Source organism: Xyrauchen texanus, chromosome 43 (assembly GCF_025860055.1).
Source record: "Xyrauchen texanus isolate HMW12.3.18 chromosome 43, RBS_HiC_50CHRs, whole genome shotgun sequence".
Lineage (NCBI taxonomy): Eukaryota > Metazoa > Chordata > Actinopteri > Cypriniformes > Catostomidae > Xyrauchen > Xyrauchen texanus.
This window is the reverse complement of record NC_068318.1, coordinates 4683954-4699280: the sequence shown is the minus strand read 5'-3', so window position 1 is coordinate 4699280 and position 15327 is coordinate 4683954. Positions and strand designations below refer to the sequence as shown.

At 36.4% G+C, this 15327-nt stretch overlaps 2 protein-coding genes across 4 annotated transcripts in view; one reads left to right on the top strand and one right to left on the bottom strand.

The window, feature by feature from the left end:
* megf10 (multiple EGF-like-domains 10) overlaps positions 1–2577 on the bottom strand; it is a 61759-nt gene extending 59182 nt beyond the window's left edge. For all 3 annotated transcript variants that reach the window (XM_052116484.1, XM_052116485.1, XM_052116486.1), the window contains exon 1: positions 2412–2577. The gene's annotated coding sequence lies outside the window, so the exon portion shown is untranslated. The remainder of the gene's footprint in view (positions 1–2411) is intronic.
* Positions 2578–3739: 1162 nt separating this feature from the next.
* c43h5orf63 (chromosome 43 C5orf63 homolog) lies at positions 3740–6087 on the top strand. The gene is made up of 4 exons (XM_052116579.1): positions 3740–3775; positions 4070–4158; positions 5351–5407; positions 5525–6087. Exons 2-4 carry the CDS (start codon positions 4072–4074, stop codon positions 5711–5713), a joined length of 333 nt encoding a protein of 110 aa, XP_051972539.1. The 5' UTR covers positions 3740–3775; positions 4070–4071; the 3' UTR covers positions 5714–6087.
* Positions 6088–15327: the final 9240 nt, after the last annotated feature.

Sequence of the window (15327 nt, the reverse complement as noted above, 5' to 3'; positions counted from 1 at the left end):
TCCTGTATCTGGGTGTGAACTGTTTGAAATATTACCTATAGGTAGTTGTGGCTTCTTGTGCAACCTCTGAAATGGTGGCGATCCATTTGTAGTGTACACTACATTATATTATACAATATACTATATTAGTGTGTATGCATCCTCTGAAATGGACTTGGGTTCTCACCACTAACTGTAAGTGTGTCACGAATGACGGTGAAGGTAGACACGGGACGAGGATCTAAACGCAGCAAGGTTTATTAAAAATAAAATGCAACACAAAAGAACACGAACAAAGGAAACATCCACGATGGGAAAAGGTAAACAAAACACGAAAGGCAAACAAAGGGTTAACATAACACGGAAGGCATACACGGGGATAACTGTGGCGAAAACAACGATGGAAACATGGGAAACAGGCATCTACATACAACAAAGACCGACAGGGGAAAGGAGAAACAAACAGGGTTAAATACACAAACACAATGAAGACTAAACCAGACACAGGTGAGAACAATGAAGAGTGCAGGCAGTGAGAGGCCAGGAATTGTGGGAATTGTAGTTTTACACACGGACAGTGAGACTCAGGGCGGACAACAGGGAAAGCGTGACATGGAACGGGATCGGTGACGGGTGAAACGGAAAACACGGAGCAGACAACAAGGAAACGTGACATAAACGTGATGGGTGAAACAGAGAACATAGGGCAGACAACACAGGAACGTGACAAAGTGATAGAAAAATATTTCCATTATCAGTTCAGTTGACTCACATGTTGATACAACACCTGTACTGCAATGTATACATACAATACATAAAATAATAAAGAATACCTTTAGCGTTCAGTAATTCAGTCTCACCTTTTATCAAATCAAGTAACTATTCTTCTGTGGCCAGAAGCATCCCACCTTTGCAGGACTCTTTTGTGATAACGCAACGCAGTGTCTCGCACAGCTCACATAAACTTACATTTGAAGTTCAAGTTTATGTGAGTTTATGTGAGCTGTGCGAGACACTGCGTTGAATTCTTTAATTGGTTTAGGAAACACTCCGCTACAGCCGACTATTTTCGTTTTGACATGACATCGGTATCTGCAAGTAGGCCTACGGGACTTTCCGTTGATGCAAGGATAATTGTCTCGTCGGCTATTTTCACTTCACAATGAAACGACACTTCAAGAAAAAAATACAGAGGACATGATCTCGGTGTCCTCAATGGTAGTTACGGCCATGGCCTTGGCCCCCTTCAATACGTCCTCTTCACGTACGACTGCAAACCCATCCATAATTCCAACATCATAATCAAGTTTGTAGATGGCACCACTATGATATGCATTATCTTTATATGTGTGTGTGTGTGTTTGTTTGTGTGTGTGTGTGTGTGTGTGTGTGTGTGTGTGTCACACTCATGTGACTGCCTCTGAATGCAGCAGCACACACATGCATTCCAGCCTAATTTTTCGACTCTTGTACCTATAATTTCTTTTCTTTTTTTCTTTTCAATGTATTTGTATGGCACATTTCATAATATGTATATTTCTTTATAAAGAATAGTGCCTTAAACACCCCATGACCTCTGGAAAAATGTAATGTGCAGGAAATGAATTATAGATTTCTATAAATACATTTTCGCTTATTCTTGAGATCAGCAGTGAAATCACTTCTAGTGAAAATGCTGATTTTTTATATCAATAATTACATTTGCTCTAGTAAAAATGTTAATTCTTGATTAAAAAAATTGTGACGTCGCTCGCAGAAATACACATTCTTGATATCTAAAATAGAATTTCAACTAGTAAAAAACATAATTCTTGATATCTTTAATATCATTTTCACTAGCAGAATTCCACAATGATCTGTCATTCACTCCTGTTCAAAACACTATTATGGATTTCTACAATTAATTTCTTACAAGCTGAAATTACAATTTACATACTGTATAACACACAAACTCTCATACACACACACACACACACACACACACACACAAACTCACATGCACACACACAAACTCACACACACAAACTCACATGCACACACACACACACACACACACACACACAAAAACTCACATGCACACACACACACACACAAACAACCACAAACATACACAAAATTTCCCTAAGCCTTATTGATTTACTGATGTGATACACAAGCCAATGTTTCAGCCAAGGAACAAATAAGATCAAATTCTTCCAGAAATGTAATAATGAGATAAAATAATAATAATAACCCTAAAACATGCACCTAAAAACATTCATAAGGTAAACTAATTTAAACAACACCTGAAATTATATGTACGATGAAATCCGATGTATTTAATCTTATCGTATGATAATAATTGTGTTATTTTGAGTTCGTGCAGTAGAAAGGTTTAGAATATGAATTAAAGTGATTTAGTCACTTTTAAAGTGATGAAAATAAAAACTCACCTCTTCTAAACAAAAATGTCCGTCTGGTCCAAACACATGGAATGCTCTTAAAGTGAGCGTCTCTTTCTTTAAAATAGTTTCACAGAACAGAAAAGTAATTTATTGAACGAATTCGCAGTTTTTCCGCTGCTGTGAGAGAATAATGATTCCGATCGCGCACCTTCAAATCCTCATGAAACGCGACGCGTCTGGAACGCTGCCGCTATCCTGACGTCATCGGCGGACAGCCAATAGGAACCGCTGTTCTGTGGAGAACGCGCCTGAGATTCGGTTAATAAATCCACTGCTTATTAGTGTTTTATAATCGTGTAATTGGTGATTTATCGTCTAATGACCAAAAGAGCTATATTCACTGATTGTTAATGAACTGCTGTCGAGTGTACATAAGTTTAAGTCAATTAAATTAAATAATGACATGGCGTTGTTGTGCTCTATAAACACGTTCAACTTTGTTTTCATGCGAGTTGAAGAGGCGCCATCTAGAGAGCAGATGTAGAAATTCAAGCGCTCTGTTCTGAGTGTTGTTACGGGGAAAGAACAAGACACACAGCTATTTTTAACATTACTTCGGGAAATGCCTAAAGATTGGGTACATTTAGCTTCTAGATTATATTTAAAGAATAATCAATATTTTAATAAGTGCATCATTGTTTGGGTTGTACACTAATCCAGTCGTGTAAAATTGCAGGAAACAATAAAATCATGTTAGAAATTCTGTGCTCTGATTCTGGACTATCTATTTACAGATTTAGTTTTAAGGTTCATGGTGTTGGAAACTATTACAAAGCTAGGCCTATTTTAATTTTAAAATGCATAACATTAAGTGTAATCTTGTTATACTCACATTTTTCACACACCACCCTTTTATAAAAATAAATAAATAAATAGGCCTAATTGTTTACTTGCATTCAGTTTAGCTTCAAATGATTTGGGGTTAAAGAGAAGCCATCATTAAACCCTTCCCTCTTTATAAATGGCAGCAATTTAAATGTCAAGACAAAAACACAAAAGACCAGTACATGTCATATAAACAATGACAGAGATAAAAGTAATTTATAAAACAATTCAAATGCCTTAAAATATCTTTAGTGATTTTTGTTTTTTCAAAAAAAAAATTAATTTATTAAGATCATGTAAGTCCTGTCCTCTTGTGTTAGTATTTATGTATTTATCGAACGCGGAAGTGTACCTCTGTATTTTTGTTTGCATTATTAAAATAAAAATATAAAAATAAACTTTAACAATCTACACAGATACATTTGATCGACAACTGGTTGCCCAATCACAAACGTGAACTCAGCTGGAAACTCTCCTCCTGGACACGCCCATTTCCTCTCAACAGCTTCCGTCGCGTGATTACGACGGTAAGAGTTTGTTTTTAATATGTTCATGTGCCTTGTAATAACCATAATTTAATAGAGCATCTACATATATCTCATAAAGAGTAACTGACGAGCGGTATTTAATGCGTACTCACAAACACTCGCTGTGGCCCAAATACTAGTGTGCTGATTATATAGACGTGCTGTCTAGGCAGGCATCTCACTAGAATTTAAGACAGTAATTTAGGGCACTACATTTCAGCCTGTAGTGACCTTTAATGTCCATAAGTGTAAAGTACTGAATAATTATGTGTTGATCCCCAATGTCACTTACAGTCATGTTGCTGTCGCAGAAGCTGTTTAAAGACACTCAGAAGGTTTGTCATGTCATCAGACAGCTGCCCGTCCTCACACTCTTCACCAAGGTACAGATGAAAATTAATTCTCATTTCTAATAAATGTGGCAATGTTTCAGTGTGCTGCCAAAAGACTGGAATACTAACATACTGCATACTACAAAATGCATTTAATTCAGTTTTGTGTAGAACTTCTGAACTTGTGTCACTGATAAAATAATAATTCAAAAAAAGATGTTCTTTTATTGAAATACAATGGACTGAGATCAGTGTAGTATCATATGTGTGCAGTATCACAGCACTGTACTTGAGTACATTTAAAGCAGGTTTAATAGTGGGTACTATTTACTCGTAGTTTTATTTTACTTCGGTACAGTGGGCAATGTTCTTTTCGTGACTCCTGGAGCGCATCTCTGCGCATGCGTACTGCACAGTTACTACGCGTTTGACAGATGCGGCACGTTTTTCTCATGGACAACAGAGAACAAACTTAAGTAAGGCTTTGACATGCTTCCAAATATAGAGATAAGGTGCAGTTTACCCTTACTGTACAAAACTAATGATATAAATTCGTTCTATACTGAAAATACTGTAACTGAACTAAGAATCTATGCTGGACATTAAAAAGTGGTAGGACTTTTGAAATAGCTGAGGATGCCATTAATAAAGTATGATCATGTTTTTCACCATAATAATTACTTGAGAGATTTATACATTTCTCTTCTAATTTATTATCATCCAAATCTGACAAGTGATATTTCAACCATATATTTATGTTCTATCATCATTTCCCCACCCTCATGTTGTTCCACACCTGTGTGACTTTCTGTATTCATGGAACCAAAAATATGTTAGACAAAATGTTAGAGACTGATGGTCTCCGTCACCGTTCCCTTTTAAAATGGGGGAAAAAACATGCAGTGAAAGTAAATGATGACTGAGGTTAACATTCTGTCTTGACAATACAATAATAATAATAATCATTATTATTATTATTATTAACTTGTTATTGTTATTATAATTATGTAATACATGTCAAACATATGTAATGTAATATTGGAGATGAAACATCCGTTATGTTACATATTAAAGTAATTAGTTACTCGCTACTTGAGTATTGTTTTAATTGGATACTTTTTTTACTCTTACTCAAGTAATTATTAACAGCGCTAATTTTACTTTTGACGTATTCTTTTCTTCTGAACATAGCCACAGGGGTGATACAGAATCCAGTTATAAAACAATATCTGTCTGTTTTCAGGATCCATGCCCTTTGTGTGAGGAAGCAAAAGAGGAGCTTGAGCCATATAAACACAAGGTGAGACAGGTACAGGTTTACAGAAGTTATATTTGTTTAATGTATTAAATCAGTTAATGTAAAAAGAATTCAATGACCAATATTCACATTTCATTATGTAATTGTTTGTTATATCAGTTTCATTTACAGCAGGTTGACATCACTCTTCCAGAGAACAGTGTCTGGTTGGACAGATACAAATATGACATTCCTGTCTTTCATTTAAATGGACAGTTTTTGATGATGCATCGTGTGAACACAACTCTTCTTGAAAGGGCTCTGGAAAAAGTATTATTACTGGACAGTAATGTTTGGGGAAACATTTAACGTGCCATTTTGCTCTTTTAATAATGCCATTTTATTTTATTCACCCTAACCCTAACCCTTATCAATGAGCACAGCCATGCATAGTGCACGATCTCTCTGCATGAGCTCTGGGAGAAGTCCCTTTGTGTTTTAAGCTCTGTGTAGTATGATGTGCACTCTAATGACAGTTTTATGGTATTGACTCGTTGGGTGTTTCAGGCTTGTATAGATTTTGTTTAGCATCTTATGAGTGGCCTTTGTCTACTTTAAATAAAGTGATTAAAGCCAGCTTCATTTAAACAATCATGATATAATAAGTGGTTATAAGACATGATGTCAAGCTTCAGGCAAAATGAAAATTGGTACAAAGAATACAAAGGAGCATACATACACAATAAAACAATGTATTGATACATTAAGAAAACAACTGCAAATCTACAAGGTTTTACAACATATCAACACCTCATTAGAGAACAAATGACACACTGGGGGCTGCATGCAATACACTCAGAACAGATACATACAGTTGAAGTCAGAAGTTCACATGCACCTTAGCCAAATACATTTAAACTCAGTTTTTCCCATTCCCTGTCTTAGGTCAGTTAGGATCACTACTTTATTTTAAGAATGTGAAATGTCAGAATAATAGTAGAGAGAATGATTTAATTCAGCTTTTATTTCTTTCATCACATTCACAGTGGATCAGAAGTTTATATACACTTTGTTAGTATTTGGTAGCATTTCCTTTTAATTGTTTAACTTGGGCCAAACATTTTGGGTTGCCTTCCATGAACTTTTCACAAGAAGTTGCTTGAATTTTGGCCCATTCTTCCAGACAGAACTGGTGTAACTGAGTCAGGTTTATAGTGCACCTTGCTCACACTAGCTTTTTCAGTTCTGCCTACATATCGGATTGAGGCCAGGGCTGGAAGACCCATTTGCGGCCAAGCTTTAACTTTCAGGCTGACACTTGAGATGTTGCTTCAATATATCCACATAATTTTAGTTCCTCATGCACCAGTCCCTCCTGCAACAAAGCACCCCCACAACATGATGATGCCACCCCCATGCTTCATGGTTGGGATGGTGTTCTTCAGCTTGCAAGCCTCACCCTTTTTCCTCCAAACATAAAAATAGTCATTATGGCCAATTTGCACTTTTTACAGCAAACTGTTAATTTCTAGGAGACAGAGAGAATTTTCATTTTTGGGTGAACTGTTCCTTTAATATTCCAGGCATTTGGTTCTACTGCTGCTTTATGTTTAATCTAGGGCTGTCAATCGCTTAACATTTTTAATCGAATTAATTACATGGCGTCCCGATTAATTAATCGCGATTAATCGCATATACATATTTTTGCTGAGAAAGCCCCTCATATAACAATAATTCAATATATAATGATGAAATAATTATACATAGCTATCTTTAAATATAAAAAAATTATATATAAATAAAAAAAGTCAGATAATTAAAATGCTTTACATTCTTGTGGCAGAAGAGTTCATCATTTATCAGTTTATCATGAATAGTGTGTGGAGATCAGAACAGTGGGTGATTTCTGAGATAATAAATGTGGATTTTTTTTCACACTTTCAGACAGTTTGAGAAAATGTGGATTGAAAATACTTAGAAAAAAAATAGATGAGAAAGAAACCTCGAGGAACCAAGACTCATCTGGGGAGGAAAATAAAAGCAGCTCCAAAGAACATTTATAACAGTCTGTTAAGTGACGCATCATTTTTATATTGCAGCTCAGCCTCTGCCGCTATCTGACACCCATTATATTACAGAAGTCAGGGAATATAATACAATGTTATATTTAGAATCTTTAGTTTTTAAATGTCTTTGCTGCTGTTTAATGCATTTTTGGGGAAGGAGTAACAAGGAAAAGTACAAAATATATAAAATATAATTTTAAAAAAGATACAAAAGTAAGATTTATTTGAAGTTCAACAAAAAAGGTAAGCTTCCAAAGGGCTTCAGAAGGTCACCAGGCCAAAATATCAAACATTAATGCTGCCTTCATGTGCTGTCAGAATTGTCCTCCTGGTAATCACGTGTATGTTGCGTTCACATGATTTGTAGTCGGAAAGAGCAGAAATCATGTACGACTCCAGGTTCATTCATACATATTTCTTGAGGAACTCTTATTTTGACACCATAATACATATCATTCAGTTAGCTTGCTGACGATAATGCAATTTTGGTCAAAATCAAGCTATATATATACACATACACACACACACACACACACACACACTCACAACATGCATAGAATGGTTGTGAATGTACATAAATGAATATGACCAAAACAGCAAACACTAACAATTAGCTGTATTTAGACAAATGGTCAAAACCGGTCATTCACAAGTGTGCCGCACAAGCCCTCAAAAGTGAAGCCAAAACATCTCGATAGCCCCCCGGTGACTGGTCCTAGTATAGGTCATAAGCCCCGCCTCCCCATGTTGTTCAACGGGACGTGAGGCCAACTAAACAATTCAATTACACTTCACATATCTTTTTTCCAAAGATAGTTTCTGTCATTTACTGTCGTTTCTATCACGTTGATGTCATTTCAAGTGTTTGTTTTCAAAATAAGTTTGTTTTTAGTTATTTGATGCTATAAAAATCGGTGCTGTGACATCATGATTGACAGCTGTGATTGACAGGTTCTCTGAGCGAAGTAGTCACTGAAGCACCAACTGACTTTTTTTTCGGAATCTTCGGAGGACTGAGGAGATTGGAGCTTTAAATTTAATATCAAAATTTCTATAATTCATTATTTCACACTGTCATAATTCAAAAGTGAGGGCGGGGCCTTGATTTCGCAGCTTTACTTCCTGCTCACTACTGCGCAGGTCTGGTCCCGAAATGGCAACTGCGCAGACTCAAGTCCCAAGATGTCAGCGCCATATCGGGACACTGGCGGCTTCAGTTCTCACCAATGGAAAAGAGCGAAGGGGCGTCGTCCATCTTCTTTTACAGTCTATGGTCATTCACTATAGAAAGTGTACCCTCCTCCACCATGTTGACAGCTTAGGACTCCTATCTCGGAATATTATTTTTTTTAATCATTTCAGAATTTCCTAGTCGTAATTACAACTTGAGAAGTCATTCACTCAAAAACATATTTTAGCCTATTTTTAAGATGTATCCATTTCAATTTAATAACACATTTCCATCTAATTGAATTGCCTAATCTTTAACAAAATAAAATGTATAAATCTTAAATGCAAGTTTTATTAATTACATTTTCTTCAAGACTATTCAATTCAATTACATTTGTTATTAACTTGAAATGAATAAATCTTAAAAATAGGCTAAAATATTTTGAGTGTACATGTGCAAGTTCCGAGTGGGAAACTCGTATTTACGATGATTCCAAAAGCAAATGAAGGCAGCTAAAGTTCTTCTGACTTTTAGGGAGTACTTAAGCTTTCAAGATAAATTACAAAACTCTTACCCAACTGCCTTTCTAACCAAGAAACAACAAGAAAAAAAAAAAAAGTTAAACATTAACAAAAATTGCACCCACCTACCTACTGCTTCCAAAAACAATTCTAACTTAATCTCTCACTTCTGGGTAACAATATATGCTTAGCAAGTAAAACAGGAAATAGAAACAAGTTTACTTAATCTGCTTAAGTGAACAACAATTTTTACACTAACAGTGATAACAACAACAACAACAGGGGCATCAATGGCACACTTGCTAAAGTCTGGCAATGGCAAAAAAAAAAAAAAAAGGCCTCTCCAAACTTCTTCTTATGGCAGTTGGCATCCGGACTGTTGCATTACTGCCATCTTCTGTTCTCCTCTTATCTAGAACCATTTGTTTTTTTAAGTTGCTTGTCCATTCCAGTCTTTTTTTTTAATTAAATAGACACTGCCTCTTGTTTACTGTCTGCACATTCTAGTATACCTTAAACATTGTCCTCTATCTGTCCCATTTCCCGTAGCTGTATCAACAATTCTTGTCTTTCTTGATTGAATTTCACACATGACATAAGATCATGTTCCACTGTCTCATATTTCTGGCACTGATTGCACAGACCTGTTGGATGTTTTCCCATGATGTGATGTGTACCATTAATGAACCATTCTTGGCCTGCTTATTATTACTTGCTCTCTCCTACTCACTTATTTCTTACAATCCCTACTGTGCTTTGTGCCTCTCCAAACTCTCTCTCTCTCTTTCTCTCTCTATCTCTCTTCGTTTTTTGGTGGATCGCATCCAACATTTAAAGGTGCATAACGCCACCTACTGTACAAGGGTGTGCATCACCATGTCATTTATCTCATGTTCTATTACTCAATCTAGTGCATTTTAAAAATGTAAAAAGTGCCCTCCTGATCTCTCTTACCCCTTCTTCCTCCCCTTCTGTTCCCAATTCACTTTTAGATCCCATGGCCGTCCTGTTTGTCTTACTTTGTCGTGTAAGTTTCTTCTGTCAGATTCATATATGGAACAATGCATGATGGCATGATCTACATTTTCTTTATCTCCGCAGTTATCACACTTAATACTATTTCCTTTCCCTAGAACAGCCAACGTACTATTTAATCCTGAGTGATCTAGTCTAAGTCTTGTGATTATTATTTCCTCTCTTCTGTTCCTTTCTTTATAGATCTTAATTTTAACAGATGTTTGAATTGTATAATATCTCCTTCCTTTCAGATCTTCATACCACTTTTCCTGCCAAATTTCCATACCTTTATTCTTAATCAGGGCTTTTCCTTCTCATTTTCCTAAAGTAATTGATACAGCAATTTCCTTTTGTAAGGCTTTTTTTTTGCGAGCAAGTCAGCTCCCTCATTTCCTTCCAGACCCTCATGAGCTGGCACCATACAAAACTGCACATCAATACCATCTCTATGGATCCTAAACATATTTTGGAATATCTCTATGATAAGATCTTCTCTATCACTTTTCCTCAATTGGATGCTTCCCAAAACAGCAATTGAATCAGAGCATATTACCACCCTGTCCGGTTTAACCTCTTCAACCCATTGGAACCCTATTATAATTGCCACTAATTCTCCCGTGTACACTGATAAACAATCAGAAAGTCTTTTAGCTATGGATATTTTAAACTCAGGAATGTATACCCAGATTCCCACACCCCCTTGCTTATTCTTTGACCCATCTGTGTAAATTTTAAGGTAGTTTAAATACTTATATCTTACATATGAACTTGCATTGTAACCCACTTCATTAGTTTGCCATTCTCTCTTCTTCTCTAATATTTTGATATCTACTTCTGTTGCTGGATAAAGCCATGGTGGAACATTACTAATTGGGGTAGTGCTAGTGAACTCTATAGACTCCAAGCCATATTCCCTAGCTCTTCCTTACGTTGACCATCCAAATCCACTTTTCTTAAATTTGTCATATTCCCAACAGTTCTAATTGTTATCTATGAGGGTTTTCCTCTCCAGATCTTTTAATTATTTTTTCTCTTCTGAGCTTCAATGGTATTTCACCTGCTTCTATTAGAACAGCATTAATGGGGGTTGACTTTATGGCTCCAAGAAAGAGCTGTAGAGCTCTATACTGTAATCTGTCTATTTTTAGTAGTATTGTTTTAGATGCTGCTCCATAGACTATATATCCATAATCAATTCTTGATCTCATAATAGCTCTGTATATATATCCATTAGTGACTGCTTATCAGCCCCCCAATCAGATCCAGCCACTACTCTAGGTAAATGTATTACTTTCTTACGTTTTGATTCTATATATTTAATATGCACTTTCCATGTGTATTTATCATCTAGCCAAAGTCCTAAGTACTTAAACTCAGACACCCACTCCACTGGCTTCCCATATAGTGTCAACTTCTCAACATCAATCTTTTTTCTTATTTGTAAAGATCATATAGCAGGACTTACTCATTGACAGCTTAAACCCCCATTTATATGACCATTTTTCCACAATCTTTATTGCTTCTCTTAATTTTCCTATTACATATTTCACATTTCTTCCCCTTATCCATTTAGCCCCACCATCTGCATATAATGCAGATTTGATACATCCTTCAAGATCTGAGAAAATGTCATTTATCATGATATTAAACAGTATATGACTGATTACACTACCCTGTGGGATACCATTATCAATTTCAATGTCCTTAGACACTTCCTCCCCAACCTTGACTTTAGTTTTCCTGGCTGATAAAAAGTCTAGTATCCAATTATATAATCTCCCTCCCATACCCAGATTACTTAATTTAATGGGCCACCCTTCCCTCTGCATGGAATCGTATGCCTTTTCAATGTCAAAATAAACTATTGCCATTAACTCTTTCATTTTCATAGACTTTTCCACTTCATGAATTACTTGAACAAGAGCGTCAGTTGGGGATCTTCCTTTTCTAAATCCAAACTGATACTTGCATAATATTACTCTCTGTTCCAGAACATATGTTAATCTACTTACTATTATTTCTCCATCCATTTACATAAATGTGAGGTAAAAGCTATGGGCCTATAATTTCCCAGATTAGCAGGATCTTTCCCTGGTTTGTTGAATGGTAATATTATTGCCACTTTCTATACGTTCAGTATAACTGAACTCCATATTTTATTAAAGAGTCTCTGTGTTATGATGGGTGTTGAAGAAGGACAAGAGGTGCGGATCCAAATGCGGTTTTATTGGGATAAACACATAAGAAATCAAAGGTAAACACAAATGAAAGTCCACGATGGGAAAACAGGAAACTAAAACACAATGAAACAGATTAAACACGAGGAAACAAAATTCAAACAAAACTAAGAACTCGGGTAAGGGACACAGACCAGGCTAGACGACATTCAAGAAACGAACAACAATCGAGAGAGACTACACAAAGAACCGGGGTTTAAATACACAGACAGAGTGGAGACTGAACGAGACACAGGTGGAAACAATGATGAGTGCAGGCAGTGAGGGAGGCCGGGAATTGTGGGAAATGTAGTTTAACACACGGACAGTGAGACTCAGGGCGGACAACAGGGAAAACGTGACATGGATCTCGATCGGTGACGGGTGAGATGAAAAATACGGAGCGGACAACAAGGAAACGTGAAATAATCGTGATAGTGAAACCGAGAACAAAGGGCAGACAACACAGGAACGTAACACTCTGTATGATCTTCAACAATTCCACAGGCATCTATCTAAACATGTCATAACTTAATTAATCTGGTCCTGGGGCTGAATACCCAGTGGCTTGCAAAGCTACCTCTCCAAACTGAGTTTTCTCTGCAGCTTTGTCTACAGACTTTCCCTGCAGTAGCCAATCAGCAGTTGATGGTAACCAGAGTCAGCTGGTGTCCATTAAGCTTTGCATGAGATATATATATGAGAGAGAGAGAGAGAGAGAGAGAGAGAGAGAGAGACACAACAAAACACTAACACAATACCCACCACATATATACTATCATTAGAAAAGTCTATTACTATTATGGTTGTAACACCACCAATTCCACCAGTCAGGGATAAGATAGGACTCATGATTATTTCAGTGTTTTCCAACTTCCTACCTGATCCCACAAGGTGGTTTTCAAGGCTGGAAATAGGCACATGCAGATTCAATAGAGTAAATTTTTTGACGAAGACTATATTTTGTTTAGTACTTAATATCATATGACTTTCATTATATTAAATTGTAGTTTCTCAGGCAAAATGTATTGCATTTTTCCCTTCACAATTTCATACAGCTATGCTAATTCAGCTAGCAAAACAATGGCTGACAGGGGTGGGTTGTAATACATCTTTAAAAAGTGTTACAACCATCCCCTTACAAACAACTAATAACATTTTCTTGTTTTTAATTATTTCACAGAATGCATAGGCAGTGGAAAAGACAGACAGGTGTGCTGCCAATGTTTTAAAAAAGCATTTGATGAGGTCACAAATAAGGGCAAGTCAGTCAGATCAGTTGCGAAGGCACATGGGATCTGCCATGCAGAGGTGGGTAGTAACGTGCTTCATTTACTCCATTACATTTACTTGAATAACTTTTTGGGAAAAAAATACTTTTAGAGTAGGTTTAAAAGTGGGCACTTTTTACTCTCACTCAAATACATTTCTAATTAAATTATTTAACTTTTACTTCTTTACAATGTGTGGCGTTACTGTCGTTACATTACTGGGTTTAATTTGAATGAATGTGTAATTTATTGAGAGATTATTGAATGGAACTTTTACGAGAGCAGTAGTTCACACAGCTGCACGTGCTGAGATGCTGTCACAGACTGTCACTCAGTCACTGCAGCAGCATCAAACTCTTCAAAGTGAAACACTTTCATCGCTCTGCACAGTGAAAAAACTTATAGTTTAGTCATGCAATGCCTTCATTTAACACCAAGACAAGCGGATATTTCAAGATTAAAATCACAGCTCTAATTTAAAGCAGCACGCTGAGGTAAATTTTGGCTCTAATTCTAACACGGGCTTTTCTGTGTAATGAGATTTTCATTTTCAGGGGGATTCTGTAACTGGGCTCTTATGACATCAGTTTTTTAATGTACATTTTTAAATCAGTGCAGTAATATATCAGTGCACTTTGTCCCACGTCCCGCATGTCATAAGCAGTATTTATGCATTTACCCCATGCCCTTGTGGGGGTACTGGAAACTATTACGGCTACTTCAAGCGGATTAACGGTATAAATCCATGTAAACATCCAAGTTAAGTGTAAATCACTGCCATTCGCGTGATCAACAACTTAAGTGTGAACAGACAGCATTTCTGCACGTGCACAGCGAGATATGCGGGTGCGAGGCAAACATATGGTGAAGAGAGTGGCTGTTCCATAATTGTTCTCTCATTCACTATTTCCTTTATATTGAATGGCAGTTAGTGCACTATATCGCAGCAGTAAGTGAACGAAATTAGTGAATTCAGACATGAATGTCGGAGCTCTGGGGCTGTCGCAGAAACAACGTCACATTTGAAATGATATACTATGTGTTAATATAAAGAATAAACACATTTGATCAAATAAAGAGTACATTTTAAAATGTATCTGTATGTTTTGTCTCTCTATATGATATTATGTTATTTTAATCAAGAAATGATTTGTCAAAAAGTAATTTACTACATTCAGCATGAATGAAGGAAGCAGTAAACTCCCAGCTCGTACATATTCCCAGTGGTGGATTGTGGGAAATTAACTATTATCGAGTGTACATCAAATGTATACTTGAAATTAGAGTGCATTGTGGGTAAGAACGACTGAACAAAAGTAGGGAACGAGTGGCTCACAGTTCAGACACTCCTACAAAATAGTGGACACTCGAAATAGTGCACTATATAGTGGATAAGGGGCGGTTTCAGACACAGCGAGTGTTCCGTGACCAGAGTTGATGCCCTACGTAGGCTGCATACTCTGCATTTAGAGAGCTGCGGTACTGCTGTACAGAACTAATGATCTAAATACTTATGACACTGAAAACTTTAACTACACTGAAATAAGAATCCACACAGGACTTTAAAAGCTATGAAATAGTGAAAGAAGGCATTAATAAAGCATGATCTTGCTTTGGTTTATATTTCAGCATTATATATAATGTCCTTGTGGGACATTTTCACATTTTCAATGTAATAATTACTAGAAATGTTTCCAAACCTCTTATTGACAAATTCATCC

Bases quoted from the DNA above. Each gene is read 5' to 3' on its own strand.
- c43h5orf63 (XM_052116579.1), top strand. From the start codon at position 4,072: ATGTTGCTGTCGCAGAAGCTGTTTAAAGACACTCAGAAGGTTTGTCAT. The intron at 4,159-5,350 runs GTACAGATGAAA...GTCTGTTTTCAG, and splicing joins TCCTCACACTCTTCACCAAG to GATCCATGCCCTTTGTGTGA. The intron at 5,408-5,524 runs GTGAGACAGGTA...TTGTTATATCAG, and splicing joins TTGAGCCATATAAACACAAG to TTTCATTTACAGCAGGTTGA.